The following is a 17,513-nucleotide window of genomic DNA, read 5'->3' on the forward strand; positions in this document are numbered from 1 at the left end:
GAAAAGAAGAATCAAGAGATACAGAGATCAGCTGCCAGTCCTTAGAAGTTTAGTCCAACATTTTAAAGAAAAGGGAGATGAAATTACAGCGGATCTATTTCAAACTCATATCTACTGGTATTGCCTCCAGATTAAAGAGGAAGAATAGGCTGTTGCTAGATTCATAATCTAGGAAAAAGGCAAGATGAAGGGACCACTCAACCACTACATGGTCCATGTGCAAGCTGTAAAGGCTTATCAAGATTTGGAATCCGAGTTTCAAATCTAAAGAAGCCTTCTATAAATAAGGGAGTAAGAAGGAAGTGATGATCATCGAACATTTTCCTCATTTCTTTCAAAAACCAATTGTAATATTTCTCTTTTTAGTTTATGTATTTTTCTAGTTCGGCTGCTATAAGTAGTTAAGCAAGTTTTTTCCTCATCTACAGGAGATTATTATGTAATAATAAATGTTTTTGTTTGAATAAAAAAATATTTGCTCTAGCACCTCTCATGTATTATTTTCAAAATTTGCTCTAGCCCCTCTCATAAAATTAAAAACTAAAGGTTATAAGGCTATAAATTTAAGTGTCCCAATTTTCCAATCCAAACGAAAACGAGCTTCACCAATTTTTGTTTTAAAAAATCGATCGATGACCTCAAATTGAGATAAATATTCAATGTGAGTATGAAATTCTTGGAAGCTATTTTCCTTAGATTCTCGTACTAATCTTTATTATTTAATACCTCGGATTCGTTCATTTTTTATGGATTGATGATGCGAGCTCAGTGGTGATTGTAGTAATGTAAGATTGCGATTTTACCGCTCCGATTCAATGCATTAGCTATGAAGTGGTTTACTTTTTTATTTTTATTTTTTTGTGAATCTTCAAGTTTGCGTGAATGATTCTGATATAGTTGCCTGTTGAAATTTAGCGTTGGGGTGATTCTTGTTAGATAGGTCGTTAGAAGGTGTCTCATGTAAACTGTTGAGATTTTAACACTGTTTGTTGACGTAGACTTGGGATTTGGTGTTGATTATTACAATATGTGGTAGTACATATTTGACAAAATTTGGTAATATAATGGTAGTTTTCCTGTAGTAGAGTATGAAGACAACCTTGCTAATTTTGGGCGAGGAAGAAGATATCAAATGTTCCTATTACATCGTCTCAGCATGAACTAATACCGCCGTTGTTTTTTCATGCTCAAGGTAACTCCAAAAATATATTTACAAGCTATTTCAAGTATATCATATATACTCTACCTCATTTGGAAGTTCAGTGTCTTGATGCAGTAAGCATACATGAACGCAAAGAAAACTGTAAAACCAACCAAAACCACTGCTACTGGCGCCTTGAAGTCAGGGTCATATCCAAAATGGCCTTGAATATAATTTTTAATCATCGGTTGTGCGGACGACCCCGCAACTGTAATGGTATTCTGCACATCTCCATATTGGCCTATGATTAGTCCATATACTGTCCATGCCACAGGGCAAATCCAGTAGTACCATATCCACCACTTCGGAATTTTCTGAATAATATAGGAAAAAGATTTCATGACAAGATCTTTGTTTGGCTTAAATGATTTAAGTTTAATGCAATAACTTACAGGTCTTGGGATGAAGAAGCCAGAGAATAGATTGAACAGTGCGTAGAATGCTGCTGCAAAAATAGCTGCTACTTGGTGGTTTGGTGTGATGGAAACAGTCATCATTCCATAATATGTGAAGTAGAGAAAGGAAAAGAAGGTGACAAAGTAGAACCAGAAGAATTTCGCTGCTGTCCACTCAAAGTTGAGCATGCCATACACTATAAGAGTGTAGTATGTAGTCTGAACAAGTACATAAGGTACTTCAACTATGACCTGCATATAAGGGAACAAAGAACTCTTAGTTTTATATGTGTCACTATGTCTTGGGAACTACAAATTCCATCTTTGCAACTTTTATTTCGATCATTAGATTGAAATTGTAAAGATTTTAGTAATATTAATAATGTGTATTGAAAATAGACTGGTTCATAGTTTTGAATATTCCACAATGAGTAAAACCATCCCCAAAATAAAATCTAATGCATCATTCATTTCTCTCTTGAGAAAACATACCTACCCTTTTTATTCACTTCTCAAAACATAATAATTAATTTAAATTCAACTTTATCAATTCCCACAAATTTTCATGTTACTACCTTATCTTCGATCCCAAAACATGATACGTTTCCTCAAATTATAACCAAATATACAACTTATTTACCCGAAATATTTCAACAAAATCATTTTCCCGAAATTATCCCCTCAAGGATGCTAAAACAAAATCAAGCAAAGTGTAAGATTGTGTTTAATAGAATCTTTACCTGTGACATGGCATATGGTAATGCTGAGTACATTCCTGCAGCCCTTTCCCTATAAAAAACGGTTCTTTCTATGGCTACTACAGGCTGTACCGTCGAGCAATTATTTATTCCAACAAATAATACTGAAGCATACATGGCTCCAATGATTGTCAAAAGATCAGTGTCGCTGTTCCTGAAGGTATAAGATAAGAAAGGCAGAATCAGAAAATAGCCTTTAATCTTTATTATTAATAACTGTGGATAATCATTGATTAGAGACAAACTTTTTTGTGCCGACCCTCCAAAAGATTGTCCCAACCATGAGAGCACAAGCCAAAGTGAAGAAATATCTGACAAGATTATAATCAGGACTTCTCCAGTAAGTCCACCATTGCTTCCAGAGGCAGGACTTAAATTGACCCCATGCAGTCTGTGAATACTGGGTTTGGAAGTACAGATCTTTTGCCCCATGATCTGGTGTGTTCAAATCTTTTACTAGAGTATTGTTTCTCCTAGGAAGAGATATAAAAGTTTGTGGGATTGGTTCAAAAACTTATGGGTCATTAAATATTTAGAGCTGAAGTTTTCTTCACATACTGATATAAGGTTGTTGATTTGTAGTGTTCTGCGAAATCCAATCCAAGTCGGGCTTCTGTAGCGACTGAGCTTACTTCAAGCATCCAAGTTGCTGGGTTATACTTCTCTTTGATTTTCGGGATTCCAGAAATTCCCTACAATATTATGGGGTGCGCGGGGCAGATTTTTTTTTGTTATAAAAATATTCTTTTGTGATGGATAATGCTTTCAAGATGCGATGTATGATGTACCTCGAAGTATTCAATGACTTTTTGTGAATGTCGGCCCAATGGTCCAGCATAGATTACTTGGCCTCCTCGTTTCATAAGAAGTAACTAATGCATATTAACATAGAAGATATCAAAATGGATGAAAATTTAGATTGATACATAGAGAAAAGGATTGGTAGTGGAGAATTGGTGGACAAACAATGTAGGGGTAACGAATAAACGGAACACTTGTATTACCTCGTCAAAAGCTTCAAAGATATCAATACTAGGTTGATGAATTGTGCAAACCACAGTTCTCCCTGTGTCCACTGTGTTTCTCACTGTCCTCATCACAATAGCTGCTGCTCGTGCATCTAAACCCGATGTTGGTTCATCCATGAATATAATGGAGGGATTTGCCACGAGTTCAACAGCTATTGTCAATCGTTTTCTCTGTTCTGTTGACAATCCTGTAACCCCTGGGATCCCAACGATGGCGTTCTTGAGGTTGTCTAGCTCAACTAGGTCCATCACTTCATCGACAAAAGCCTGAAAATAATATAAATACATGATTGAATTTGTTACATACTTAATTGGTTTTTCCCCAAAAATATATACACTATGTTAAGGATTTCAGAAACACTTACTGTCTTTTGTTGACTGCTAACTTCTTTAGGTAGCCGGAGAAAAGCAGAGTAAATCAAAGATTCGCGGATAGTTACTTGAGGTGAGTGGATATCGGTTTGTTCACAATATCCAGAAATTCTAGCAAAGGTCTCTTGATTCTTTGGGAATCCAGATATTCTGATATCACCTTCAATATAACCACCTGTTTTTCGTCCCGCTAAAACATCCATTAGTGTAGTTTTACCTGCTCCACTAACACCCATCAATGCAGTCAAAACTCCTGGCCTAAAAGCACCAGTTACTTCACGAAGCAATTGGAGTTTGTCCTCTGTGACCCCTTGGGCCTTCATTTCCTGAGGTAAAGAACGTGTTTGTTAGAAAGAAATCAGTTAATATGTCAGCTGGTTTCTTTGCCAGTGTTTTGGAGATATAGAGACTGTTAATCATCTGATGAGAATAATGGGATAAGTTCTTACTGGCGGCATGTCAACAAAGTAGTTTACGCTGTCAAAGGACATAGCAAGAGGTGTGAAGGGTAGAACCATTCCTCGCTTTGGGGCAACACCTCTTACTGTCTCAAGGCTTGAATCTTCGTTTCTTGTTAGTCCATATGTGGTGGAACGACCACTCATGCGTCGGATCGCCATTTCCACTGATGAAACAAAGAGAAAAAAATCTGCATGAGCATATATTATATATGTCTAATCAAATGATTTATGATGATGTATGGTTGGCAAACAGTACTCGTGTTGTTTCCGTCAGTTGCAGATAAAGACCGGGGAAAAGAATCTTTCTTTGACTTTGTTGTTCTAAGTCTTGGATCATCTTCTGTTTTTTCATGGCCCATTTCCATCTCCGTCGCCTGCTCTTTGGATACGATAGCTTGTGGCTTCCCTAGAGCTATTTTTTCGATTACAAAATTGGTGAATAATTGTCACGGACAATTTATTTTATTTATCTCACATAATAAGTAGAGCATTAGAACTTACGGTTAAGATACGTGAGAGAAAATGTAAAAAGAACATTAAAAAGTATTGTGAACCCCGCTAGGGCAGCAACACCTATCCAATACCAGTTCTTTTCTTGGAAAATATTGAAATTTCTCAATATGGCGACACCCAGTCTTGTGGTATTGTCTGAGGCCTGCATGTGGCGTTGAATATCATTATGTTATGTTTGAGCAACTAAAAAAAAGGTAGCAAGCAATATATAGTTTTACAATACCACTTTGTTCATCCATCGTGGAGAAAACATCTCATTCACTGCAATGGCATTGTAACCATAGGTTAGGGGTGACACCCAATAGCCCCATCCCCACCAGTCTGGAATTTTGTCTGCGGTTGGAAACAAATAGCAGTGTAAGATAAGTCCAAGGAATCGGTTTTACTTTTATTTATGTTGCATGTAACCATTATATTTCTTCAGATTAGGGCTGGTCACTAACTTTCAGGAAGGATGAAACCACCCAACAGGAACACGAGTAGAAGAGTTAGAGCACCCCCGGTGTTTGCCATAATCATTGTTCTGCATATTCCTGCTATCAGCCTGAACAACCCCGCGGCCATTTGTTGGATAACAAATATCAGTAGAAATTGCTTGAAGAACCTGATAATGGAACAAATATCTTCTGAATCAGATGGCCATCTTTTTCAAAATGTGTATCTGTATAATTGATATGCACTCCACAGATAATTTCTTGCAATGTTCCAAGTACGAACACCTACTGGTTTTGCTCCTCAGCATTTAAATCTGTCGAGTTATTATTTGTTTTTTGGGGGTGCATATTTGATGCCTGGTTACTAACTTACTTGATTTCACGATTACTGATTTACATCTACTTCAGTGTGACCTTAAACAAGTGAAGTAGAAATGAGCTGTTGAAAACTGACATAAATTACCTGTTAGCTTCAGGAGCAAATCCAATAGTGTAGTATGTTGTGACCATCCACACAATAGCCTCAAACACAGATATTGGAATCCTTAGTAAAAACGTTGGCAAAGTGAAAGCCCAAGGAGGGTGAAAAAGAAGGTCCCTGTGTTTGTAAAAGACTGGAAGTCTTTGGATTGTCAGAGCGAGTTCTGAGAAACCATTAAAGGTATTGCATATCATGCTAAATAATAGTGCACCAACGTAGATAGCACCATCTTGTTCATTCCTTGTTTGTAGCTGAGTTCGTAGAAACAGAGTTGATGTGATAATGGCCACAATGAATATTTGGATTGTCTTGAAAACATAAACAAAAGAATTTCTCTTGATCAAAAGCCATTCTTTATCAAAGTTGGCTTTGAGAAGCTCGCTTTTGGGGACTGAGTACTTTTTAAACACGAGAGCTGCTTTGTGACTTCGATTTCTGTCATAAGGGACAGATAGTTCGTTTTCAAGACGTAAGCCTGCATGAAACCGCTTGAATCTTTTTGCAAATTCACCTACTGAAATGTGGCGATATGGTTGGCTTCTATCTGCCCAGTATTGCTCTTGATCTTTTTTCGATGTCACCTGTTACCAGTTTGGATTATACATTTGTAAGTCTTGCCATTATATATCAGAATCATGTGTATCATCTAACTGAATAATTTTAAGTTCCATGCATTTGGCTCATTAAACTTTTAAAGTTTCCAAATTAAGGTAATGCAGGTGAATGTAGGACCCAGAAGGAGGCGAGCAGCAAAGTCGCCTGCTTATAAAAAATCCTATACCCATCTCTACTGTCATGCTTTACCTCTTGCAAGAAATCAGCAGTTCCTTTCCTCTCTGGACATCTGAAACCACAACTCTCAAAGAACTCAACTACATGTTCTCTGGGTCCCTGATAAACTATCTGGCCTTCTGATAACAGAATTATATCATCGAAAAGGTCAAATGTTTCAGGAGCTGGCTGAAGAAGGGACATAAAGATTGTCGCTTCTGTGAGATGTACAATTTGTTGCAAACACTTGACAATTTGATAAGTCGTGGAGCTGTCTAGGCCGGTCGATATCTCATCCATGAACAGCGTCTTTGTTGGCCCAACGATCATCTCTCCTGCATCAGAATCAAAGCAAAAGAAGTGACTTCTTTACTCGAAGGTTCAGTTCCGTTACACCAGGTATTTTTAGTTTATACAAATTGCCATTTTTAAAATTTGTCACATCGAACATCAAAGAAAGCTTAAAGAGACTCATTTCTGCTATATGATGTCTAGTTTTGGCGACAGTTGGACTGACTAAATTGTCAAATGTCCCCTTTGTCATGTCTTATAATCTAAAAAACACATAATTCATTAGTGTCTTGTGCTCAGGTACCAAAGTTTATCGAGCATGAATGTCTCTTCATGATTTAGGAAGTCCTGGAAAGGAACCTTGATTATGGGTGGCTTAGGCCAGTTTACCCTCCAATAAAAACCCCTTTAAATTGTGTTTTGTCTAGGCTGCTTGTGACCCCATTTGAGTTTTAGTATGGTTCTAATACTATAGACGAGCAGCCCGAGTCCCGACTGGTTTTGAATCTGACTGTTAGATCTCAACTTACACTCAAAACTTCGTTTCCATCTGAATTTAGCTTTTCAAATTTAGCTGCACAATGTTTCCAGAAGTTAGAAAATATTAAATTTTTCGTTCAAGTCAGTAAAATTAACTATAAAAGGTTTAAGTGCATTTACAATTTTTGGCTTAGAATTGTAGTCTTCAATCTAATAATAATAAATATTAAATAATATCATAAATACACGGGGAGCATGAGTCGGAACACGAGTTGAACTCTGTGAAGTTGAAGCTTTATTTGAACTCTAATCAAGCTCCTGTCTCCCACCCTCTCCCCATCACAAAAACCTCATATTGCATCAGAAAGGTTGGTGACGACATATTTTGTAGCTAATACTACACATCAGGTGAAATTGATTTAGAAGAGTTCTTTTGTGAGGTTTAATTATTGGAAATGCGAACTCTATGTTTGAGCAATATGATATGATTTGTTCTTTTTAGTGAGTGGACCTATTGGGTTAGGTCTACTTTCTTATATTGATTTTATTATATTAAATCGGATTATTTTCTCATTGTGATGCTTTTGGTTGATAGTGTTTAACAATATCCACTAGAGGATTTAGTTAGCAGCTACATTATCCATATCTTTACACCTGAATGAATTAAGAAGAATAACATTACAATTAGGTAATACTGATTTTATTTTTATTTTTTTCCCGACCAATTGTACTATCTATTTGAAATCAATTGTATTTTTTTAAATAAAATTTGTTTAATTTTCGAAGTGTAAACTTTTAGTATTATACGTATTGCATTTTGTATTTAAACTTAGGATACTCCATATTAAATTAGATTTAATGGTTAAAAAATGTGCATTAAAGACGCAAATCACCTGTTGTAACACGCTTCTTTTGTCCACCCGAAATTCCTCTTATCAATTCATCTCCCACAATGGTGTCCCGGCACACATCTAGCCCCAATATCTGCATTTATATTCAAATTTTGACGAGGTAATATTAGCAGAAATTCATAACATAAAATTTCACATCTCTCTTGTGATTTTTTTTACGGTTTTGTACATAATCAATGGCCCACTTCACCTAAAAGGGTCAATTTATGCTTCTAACATAGTCCAACAAAAGTCGTAACATAGAGTAGGTGAGGTGAGACTTTTTACCCCAACACATGATTAAGCTGCGACTTGAAAACGAAATGCCCAATATAGTCGTTGAAACTGATCGTTTGGTCTTCCTAAACCTTACCTTATACTAATCATTTATCAAATATATAGACTTCTTTATTCGTTGGTTAAATTGGATGAACATAGCAGAGCAAAACAAAATGTGATTTACTGACGTGGCTTAAGAGATAAAACAAAATCTGTTTTAAAAAATTACACTATAGTAGGAGTTTTTCTTAAGTACATAAAAGTTCTGCTCTTCCTCACATTGGAGTCCTAACTCCGTCCGATTGTCCGAATTAGATATTAGTTTTTATGGTAATTATTGACAACAAATTCTTAGTACGGCAGGGTTAACTGTCCGCAATGTTCTTAATTGTTGAAGAAAAATCTCGGAAATAATGTGTTTTCCTAATATTTGGTTTTTCTTACCTTTAGTGTGTAATCTGTGACGAGGCTGCTTTCGACACCTTGCATTGCAGTTGCCTGATGAAAAAGAAAGAAAACGCAGAACTTAATGATGTTTCATATATTGCTTAACCACACTGTTTAATGTAATCAGAATATTAGATTACCTTCATGAAAAGATCAACTTCTGCCTCAGGAAATATGCCAGCTTCCTTTTCTCTTCTGGCAAGCTCACTCAAAAGGTCTGTTCAATTTTTATTATCATTAAAAATAAACCCCGTTGCATTGTTATACTGATATATATATATATCTATCTCGTCCGAAATTCGTTTGTAGCTTGAAATTATATATGTTTGCTATGAAAACATGTTCTGCACCAATTGTGTAAAACAAAAAAAATCCTGAGATGTGTGAAGAGGTGTGTGCTACGGCGAAGTAACTGGAAACTATTGTGAGATAGCTGATGTTATTTTAGTAAAGGGTCAAAGCGATTGTGTTAGTACCATATCGTGATCCGACCCCTTGGCATCTGGCAGAGAAATCCAGGGTTTCTTTGACAGTCATTTCTCCGACATGAACATCGTTCTGGCTAATGTAGGCTGATGTTTTCTGCGGCACAAATTCATCGAGCATGTGTCCGTTGTATGTGATCTCACCCCTTGTCTGTTCAACATTTTCAATAAACAAGAATAATTTCGAAGGTAAATCTCATGCCGCACTGAGAGACCAAATTCGAAGTATTAGTTAGTAAAACAAAAATGTGAATATTAAGGTGAACGAATATGTGAATCGGAGTGGAATATGTGGTCACCAAAATTAGTTCAATATTGAATCACTTGTTAGGTTATGAGCCCGAGAGAGAACTAGATGAGTTATAAATAATGGACATCGATGTGTAAGTGATTTAGGAATGACAGGAATTGTTGTCTTTTGAGAGAATGCAATACATGCACAAATATCTAATTTCATATCAAGACATAAATGATTTGAGTTTTTCCACCAAAAAGTTTTGAATGGTCTGCTTGTTTCTATTCATTTGATCATAAGCTCAAACCATATAAAAGTAGCATTTAAGGGTGTTGTTCAGGTAGAAATATACACATTAAAGTGGCGGAAATATCTGGGGGGGTTAATAAAATAGGGGTGTGCACAATTATTTATTATATTTATAACTCAATTTATCTTAAATTATAAGTCTCAAACCTTTAAAGTCGGGTCTAATTTTCCGGCCAGAGCCAACAAAAGAGTCGTTTTCCCAGAAGATGGAGGTCCCAATAAAAGGGTCATTCTGTGCACACAAAAAAAACTTGTTAATTTATATAGTATTAATCAATCCATAGATTGCCCATTTTCAGTGCATAACTACATATATACCTCGATGGTTTAATGATGCCCGATGCATCTTTTAGTATTGTAAGTTTTGTCTTCTTGGCCGACCTAATGCCAAAGCAACTCAGCCCTGTCTCGGCCATGTTACGCGCGACATTCGGCAAGCTTGGAAGTGCCCGGTCTCCCACGAAACAGTTGGCCTTCACTGTTAAGTGTTCGAACCTAACTTCTACAGTAGGTAGTGTGATCCCAACTCTGCATTGAATTACAACTTAAATAACAAAGTAAAATTACCAAACACAAGAATTATAAGAATAAACTGTTACAAACAAAAAAAAACCCGGGATCTAGGGACCGAACATAAATTTCGTTCATGTCCACAAATTTGATTTTGTAAAGTACCAATTTAGCTCGAGCTCATATCAATACCCTTTAATTTTAATAAAATTAATTTGAAATAACATTAATCCGTTTGTCAACACACACTTCATCGAATAACTAGGTGACGAAAAAGGATAATAACTTCTTGGTTTAGTGGCAAAGGTAAAACCCAAAATCATACAAGCCTTGAGTTTAAATCTCATTTATATGAATAGTAGTTAGATTAGACAAGAAATTCTCTGACGGCTAATCCCATTGTGTATTTATTATATATATATATATATATACAAACTAACTGTGTTTTTTGGCTTACCTCACTAAATTTGTTTGCAACTTTCCTTTTCTTGTTTAGCTCCGAGTTATTCTGACTTAAATTACATGATATGCATGCTACGAGGGATTTGAAATTTATTTTTTTATTTGGTTTGATTTGGTCATATCACTAAATCGATTATCAACTTTTAGAAATTTTGATAAAGTTCATTTTTTGTTTGAGTTGTTTTAAAAAAAAAATAAAATAAAAAATTGAGCGAGAAGTATTTTGAAATACAAACTTTGATATATTTTCTAGATTATTAAATATAATTAATATACGGATTTTTATGGTTAATAATATAGCACAGATAAAGTTGATTTGATGACGTAAAGTAGAATATTGCTTGTATTCAGCGTACCTGTACCTAAAGCTAAACCAACTCAACTATGATTGAATTTTGACACGACTCACAATGGCCCACCAAGTTCTAAACACAACTGTCCTACGAAATAAATACTTTTTTTTAAAAAAAAAACTCTATTATTTTAGATATTATAAATTGCACAAAAAAATTTATGAGAGAATTTTATACACAACTCGATGCTTAAAAAAATATTATTTTTATGTCAAAAATATTATTTTTTGATTTAAGTATAGATTGATCAACTCGTCTCACGGATATAGACCCGTGTAATCGTCTCGAGACCTAAACCATAGAAATTAATATAAATTTCAATTATTCAAAACTACTCTGAATTGCTTCCTAAATTATTACTAGGATCTGATACTTTTTTGGCTGGGATTTTTAAAATTAAAAACTTAAACATTAAGAATCCAAAAATCGTAAACTATAAATTTTAGCTTTTTAAGCCAAAATAAAAATAAATATTTTTTCAATTGCTCCAGGACTGGGGAGTACCGAATGAGCCCTTCTAAACATAAAAATACTCTTTAAAAAAAAATGAAATTTCGTTTCATAAAATATCAGTGTCATAATTAAATCTCAAAAAAAAAAAATTAGAAATGTAACACACACGTTAGTTTAGAACTTGAGGACTGTAAGAAAGCAAGTGATTACCAACATTTGTAATGATCGTTATTAATTCAGCAAAAGATAAAACTTACTTATCGATACGATTCCTGAGTTTCACCAAGAACTTCTCATTATCTTCCTCCGCAAACGTGAAGAATCTGTCGATGAATTCTACCCTCTCATTCAGACCAAGTTTCCTCACATCGACTTCCCTGTGCACAACCTTAACGTTCCCATGATTGGGTGTTTCCACTAGAGATTTTAGGACAGTTCGCCTCAGCCTGTCGTAGGTCGGTAGCTTCTCCAAAGCAGCCCATCTTAAGGCTTCTTCGTCTTCCTCGGCTCTACTGGCTTGCCTCGAAGTTGAGCCGGATACGAAAACCTCCTCCAAGGTCCAGTTGGCAGCCCTGCTCAGGCTCCTCCCGATGCTCCTACTCACACTCGTTTGCCTTCTCGACCCCCTCGTTGAGTCCACGTCCATGTTTGCTTTGCTCTTTCTCACCTGTGGGCCAGATTATTAGTTAAGAAGTTTTCTAATAGATGGTAGCAAATGAAATAGTTCATTTTTTGTGGATTCAAAGAGCCAAGATTTGGGCAAGTTATAAATAAAATTTAAAACCATACGCTAATGATCAGGGTAAGTGAGTAAAAACAAACATATCAAATGCATACTCTTGTTTCCAATCACTTGGCCTTGGGAATTAATGAACTTGAAACAATCAGCTAGATCAATAAAACCAGTCGAGATTGAAGAACTAGGGATATGTATCTAAATGGAAAATATAGATATAGAAGTAAGGACTTAATTTGGTTTTGAAATGGTTGAAGGAGTCACTCTTTTGTTTAAAAGAGCTAGAGATCAGTTGGAGTTATGGTTAAGTAAAGAGAAATGGATTGGTTGTGTGCATGAAAAATGTTGGTCTTTTTATACAGTAATCAGAGAGGTTTGGTTTGGTGTTGAATTGGAGGGATTGTTTGGGACCTACAGAAAACTGAATAAATAAATTTTAATTTGTGTACCAACCTTTTTTTTTGCAAGGTCTTTAAATTTTTCTTCCTTTTTTTGCCTTTTCATTTTGTTTTCCTACTAGGAGTATGGAGCAGGTACTGCGGTACCCTGGCAATCCTTAATTTGACAATTTAAATATTTTTCCAAATAGGACTATTTTTCTTGAATGCACAAAAAAAATAAAAGGCATGTAATGTATTGTGAGAAAAAAGTAAAACGGCATGCCTCTATAAAAGTATAATATGGAAAAGTAATACTAGTAATCATTGAAATAATAATTTTTATAAAAATAATAGATCTATTGGGTTTTATTAATATAATTTTAAAATATAATAGATCTATTGTGGGTTTTTTTTAATAAAATTATGTTGAAGCCAAAGCATTTTAATATAGATAAAAATAGATCTATTGTTCAAATAATAAATATCGAGTGACAAATATATATATTGAAATATTTAATTCAAATGCTACCTATCTTGATTTTAGTCAAGTTTTATTTATTATAAAATACATAATTATAGATTTATTTAATAATTGTAATTTGATTTCTCACTACAAGAAAAAAGACATACGACAACGGTGAAAAGCTGTTATCGTATGTCCTGAAAAACCGTTGTTAAAACACATGTGGTTAAAGAGTTCGCTCAAAGACAACGGTTTTTCACCGTTGTTGTAGCTATAATTTGCGACGGTTCAAATATATTAGCGATGGATTTATGAAATAAATTTAGCGACGGTTTTTCCATCATTTCCGTCGCTAAGTTTTTCCTTAAAATAAAAAAAATTACTTTTAATAATTTAACAAATCTAAAAAAATTTAACTATGATAACAATATTCAAAAACTTAATTAACACTTAAGAATTTACCAAAAATGAAAGCGAAAAAATTTATCCTAAATCGAAACTAAAATCGTATAAGAGATAAAAATTTTAAGTGTTGTGAAGACACAATTTGCGACGGTTTTTGGTTAACCGTCGCTAATTATTAAACCGTTACAAATTTAAAAATAAAGAAATCGTCGCTAAAATCCGTCGCTAAATTTAGCGACGGTTTGGCTAATTTAAAAATAACGACAATTTTACTTAAAACCGTCGCTAAATTTAGCGACGGTTTAATAAAAAACCATCGTTATTTTTAATTAGCGACGGTTTAAGCTAAACTATCGCTAAATTTAGCGACGGATTTAGCAAACCGTCGCTAAATTTAGCGACGGTTCATTGTTGTTTGTCAAAAAAACACGCTAATCGACAACGATTTTAGAAAATCGTTGTCGAATGTCCAAAAAAACACGCTGATAGACAACAGTTTATCGTAACCCATATAAGACAACGGTTTTAACAAAAACCGTTGTCTTTAGCAACCAAAAAACACGCCCATAGACAACGATTTTAGCAAACCGTTGTCGTTGACCCATGAAAGACAAGTTTTTTAAAAACTGTTGTCTTTGACAAGGAAAAAATTTACAAAGACAACGATTTTAACGAAAATCGTTGTTAAAAAGAAAAAAGACAAGGTTTTTGATAAAACCGTTGTCTTTTGAATGTTGTTGTACATTGAATTTCTTGTTGTGTCTTATTAACAGTAGCAACTATACTGCATGATCACTTAATTTTAAAAATTTATATCCCATTTAAATTAGAGTAGATCTTTTGCTGCAACGGTCTCACTGGTTTATATCCATGAGACAGGATGACTCGATCCATACCTGTAATGAAAATAAATATATTTGATATAAAAGACTCAAATCATCATATATTACACAATATATATTTTACACAATATATTTCTTATAAGCCCTATTTTTCAAGGGTAACTTTGTACTTGAAAGATCGGAGTTCCACTTTTTTATTTGTGACACAAAAAATAATCTTTTTTTAATTAAATTCAACCTCGAAGATAGGTCTTTTGTAGAACCGAACGTTTTTCACTTCACCAAATATTATAACGGATGGTAATGGTATGACTTAATGTTAGAGTAGATGTCCTGCAAACCAACGGTTGGCTAGGGAATTTATTGACTTAAATGTAATAAACAATCTTTATTTTAATATAATTTAACTTATCATGGTTTCAGTTTACTTTATCTGTATACCCATGCAATCAGCATAGATAAAGTCCTTGATTATACTTTAATACAAATGAATCGTAATTCGATGTTGAAACTCATTTGTAAACACTGTATAATCTAAATTCGTTCCTAATCGATTCAGCCGCCTAAAACATGGATAAAGGTCGCTTGAGCTCGAGACTAGCATCTGTGATGTTGTGTACTGCGTTTTTGGTAAGGGCATAGAGATGTCCAAACATGCAGATGGGTAGTCATATGATGATTATACCGAACAACTCTCCCTCGGACTTTCCAAGTGGTTATCATTCATCGAGAGGATAAGTCCGTGGTTATGATTGTACACCATTAGTCCTTACGACCCGGGATATATGAGATGCCACTATTATGTGTGTCACATAGTTATGGGTAGTCATAAGTACACGCGATGCCACTATTATATGTGTCACATAGTTATCGAATTAATATGCAACTCTCGATGAACCAATGGTTGCAGATTTGATCGGGATATATGAGATGAAGGGACCGTACTGTACGTTAATCATAATCGACTGGTTCTTGTAGGCACTACCAGTGATACCTAGGAGATCATGGGGCGATGCTACTAGACGCTCTTACCATGATCCGATGGGTGCAATCAGAAATGAGTTCTGACATTCTTGATCAAGGTGTTGATGAAAAGAATGGGGCTAACTAGGGTAAGCCCGAATAAGAATAAATGTTATTCTGAATCACAAAGAGTTGTGAACCCACGGCTAGCTGTATCCCTGAACCATTGAGGGTCACACAAGCACTGGTTTATTTGTTCCCGTTGAGATAATAAATTCAAGGAGTTGAATTTATAGAAAACGTTGAGATAATAAATTCAATGAGTTGAATTTATAAGAAATAATTTTGATATGATCAATCGATAAGCTTATAAATAAAGTTTATAAAAGCTTATAGAAATTTTGAGAGCATGACTGTTAAGACAGTCAAAGGAGTACACCTGTTGGTGATCTCGAAATTAAAGTGTGCATCATAATAACAAATAAGTTGAATTTGTCACATCGATGATATTGGATCGTCGATCGGGACTATGATGAGATTAATATAATGGGAGCATGAATCATGGGCTTGTAAGAGTATAAGCTCATCATGCAAATTTATTAAAGTTCAAATGGGCTTTAATAATCAAATTATATTTTAATTGAGTTAAAATATAGTACAATAAATTTTTATTAAATATGGTATTGATTTATGTAATATGGAGATATTCATGATACCATAATTTAGAAACTTTCACTCAAAGCAAAATAATATTAATGCATGATATTCTCAGAATATGTGCATTAAAGATTCGAGATTGGCTAATGTATATGCCATGCAATTAGAATCCATAATTATTTAATTAATCTGATTAATTAAGTAAAGGTTGGATTAGAAAATAATTAAGGATTTTATTATTCTTATTTTGCACAAAAATCTTTCAAAATTTTCTTGAAAATTTTGTAAGACATGACCGAAGCTTTGAAATAGAGGTCCAATAGAGGGGACCGAAGATTTGGCATGGAATAAAAATATTTCATTAACACAATTATTGGATTAATTAAGTTAATGAATAATTAGTATTAAAATAAGGATTTCTTATCCTTATTTAAAAAGCATGCATGCGGCAATCTTAAGGTGAAGAACAAAATTTCGGCGATTCCAATTGTTTCACAGGCCGCTCTCGAAAATTCCTTCTCTATTGCAATAAAAATTCGGCCAGTCCTAGTTTGAGAGTTGTGTCTATTTTTAGTGCACTATCTCTACGGAAAAGTTCTTCTAAATTTCTAGTGCAATTTAGAAGAGGAACAAATATTCCAGTCGTGGACCGGATTAAGAGATTTGAAGAAAGTTCGAAGGGATTTACAACAAGAGCTACATCCGCTAATACCGGAGTAGTTGGTGCAAAGTGAATTTTCACTAAAGGTATATTTACTAAATATCCTATGAATGTTTTGATTTTGAAAATCATACGAACGCCCAATCAAATATATTTTGATTGTCAAAATAAAATAAAATTTTAAAACTTCCGCTGCGTTTGGGCGTGTAGAAAACCGAGATCCAACACTTAAAACTTTTAAACTGCATAGCAGCCCAAGCGTCATGGTTCGATTGCTCTACCCAGCAGGGACAATTATTGCACCTCAACAATCTTTCTTCCAATAATTGAACTCCTTGCAATCAATGAGGATTGAACACATGAATTAGGTTCTGATACCAATTATAGAACGAGCGCTTGCTGCTTTATCAAAAATTTTAGTTTATGGTAATGATATAACTCAAATATTTTAAATTGCATAGCAGCCCAAGTTTCATGATTCTCTCTCTACTCAACATAGACAATCATTACTCAACATCTTTTATAGAATCCTTTTCTTATTTATAGTAGCAAAAAAGTATACGTAAATTTAATATGTCAACTAAAAAATTTAGCATATTAATGCAATTAGACGTACGTTAAAAAATATACATCAGGAATAAATGAAATTGTCCTCAGGAACCCAAACAACAATGTTATCCAGATCCAAATGTAACGAGCTTAATACCAATTTGCTTCCAACTAATGCAGCTATACATACGTTATTCAGAATGAAATTATGTTAATATATATATATATATATATATATATATATATATA

At 34.3% G+C, this 17,513-nt stretch overlaps 1 protein-coding gene and 2 long non-coding RNA genes across 5 annotated transcripts; 2 read left to right on the forward strand and 1 right to left on the reverse strand.

Moving 5' to 3' along the window:
* The first annotated feature begins 574 nt into the window (after window positions 1-574).
* Window positions 575-6,500, forward strand: LOC140960079 (uncharacterized). 2 transcript variants are annotated; one of them, XR_012172099.1, is made up of 8 exons: window positions 662-785; window positions 1,083-1,192; window positions 1,264-1,417; window positions 1,596-1,832; window positions 2,420-2,514; window positions 2,937-3,061; window positions 5,633-5,823; window positions 6,363-6,500. It is a non-coding gene; the product is annotated as an uncharacterized lncRNA (long non-coding RNA). The 2 variants fall into 2 exon arrangements; XR_012172098.1 differs by lacking the exons at window positions 662-785; window positions 2,420-2,514; window positions 2,937-3,061 and adding an exon at window positions 575-661 and having other exon boundaries at window positions 1,086-1,192.
* On the reverse strand, window positions 1,127-12,667 carry LOC140960078 (ABC transporter G family member 29-like). Of its 2 annotated transcripts, XM_073418211.1 has the most exons (23): window positions 12,446-12,667; window positions 11,866-12,275; window positions 10,149-10,358; window positions 9,978-10,062; window positions 9,278-9,437; window positions 8,942-9,018; window positions 8,799-8,852; window positions 8,079-8,169; window positions 6,448-6,749; window positions 5,626-6,224; window positions 5,172-5,332; window positions 4,952-5,061; window positions 4,717-4,870; window positions 4,472-4,627; window positions 4,204-4,379; window positions 3,748-4,080; window positions 3,359-3,649; window positions 3,143-3,226; window positions 2,913-3,046; window positions 2,600-2,827; window positions 2,337-2,508; window positions 1,594-1,848; window positions 1,127-1,515 (listed from the first exon to the last, which is right to left on the reverse strand). In XM_073418211.1, the coding sequence occupies exons 2-23, from the start codon at window positions 12,252-12,254 to the stop codon at window positions 1,243-1,245; spliced, it is 4,494 nt and encodes a 1,497-aa protein (XP_073274312.1). In that variant the 5' UTR covers window positions 12,255-12,275; window positions 12,446-12,667; the 3' UTR covers window positions 1,127-1,242. The 2 variants fall into 2 exon arrangements, with proteins under 2 accessions (XP_073274312.1, XP_073274310.1); XM_073418209.1 differs by having other exon boundaries at window positions 1,127-1,848.
* LOC140960080 (uncharacterized) lies at window positions 6,675-9,022 on the forward strand. The gene is made up of 2 exons (XR_012172100.1): window positions 6,675-6,813; window positions 8,805-9,022. It is a non-coding gene; the product is annotated as an uncharacterized lncRNA (long non-coding RNA).
* Window positions 12,668-17,513: the final 4,846 nt, after the last annotated feature.

The sequence above is a fragment of the Primulina huaijiensis genome, chromosome 15 (genome assembly GCF_012295235.1).
Source record: "Primulina huaijiensis isolate GDHJ02 chromosome 15, ASM1229523v2, whole genome shotgun sequence".
Lineage (NCBI taxonomy): Eukaryota > Viridiplantae > Streptophyta > Magnoliopsida > Lamiales > Gesneriaceae > Primulina > Primulina huaijiensis.

Bases quoted from the DNA above. Each gene is read 5' to 3' on its own strand.
- LOC140960078 (XM_073418209.1), bottom strand. From the start codon at position 12,254: ATGGACGTGGACTCAACGAGGGGGTCGAGAAGGCAAACGAGTGTGAGT. The intron at 8,170-8,798 runs GTAAGAAAAACC...ATATAAATGCAG, and splicing joins TCACAGATTACACACTAAAG to ATATTGGGGCTAGATGTGTG. The intron at 2,509-2,599 runs GTTTGTCTCTAA...TTATACCTTCAG, and splicing joins TGGAGGGTCGGCACAAAAAA to GAACAGCGACACTGATCTTT.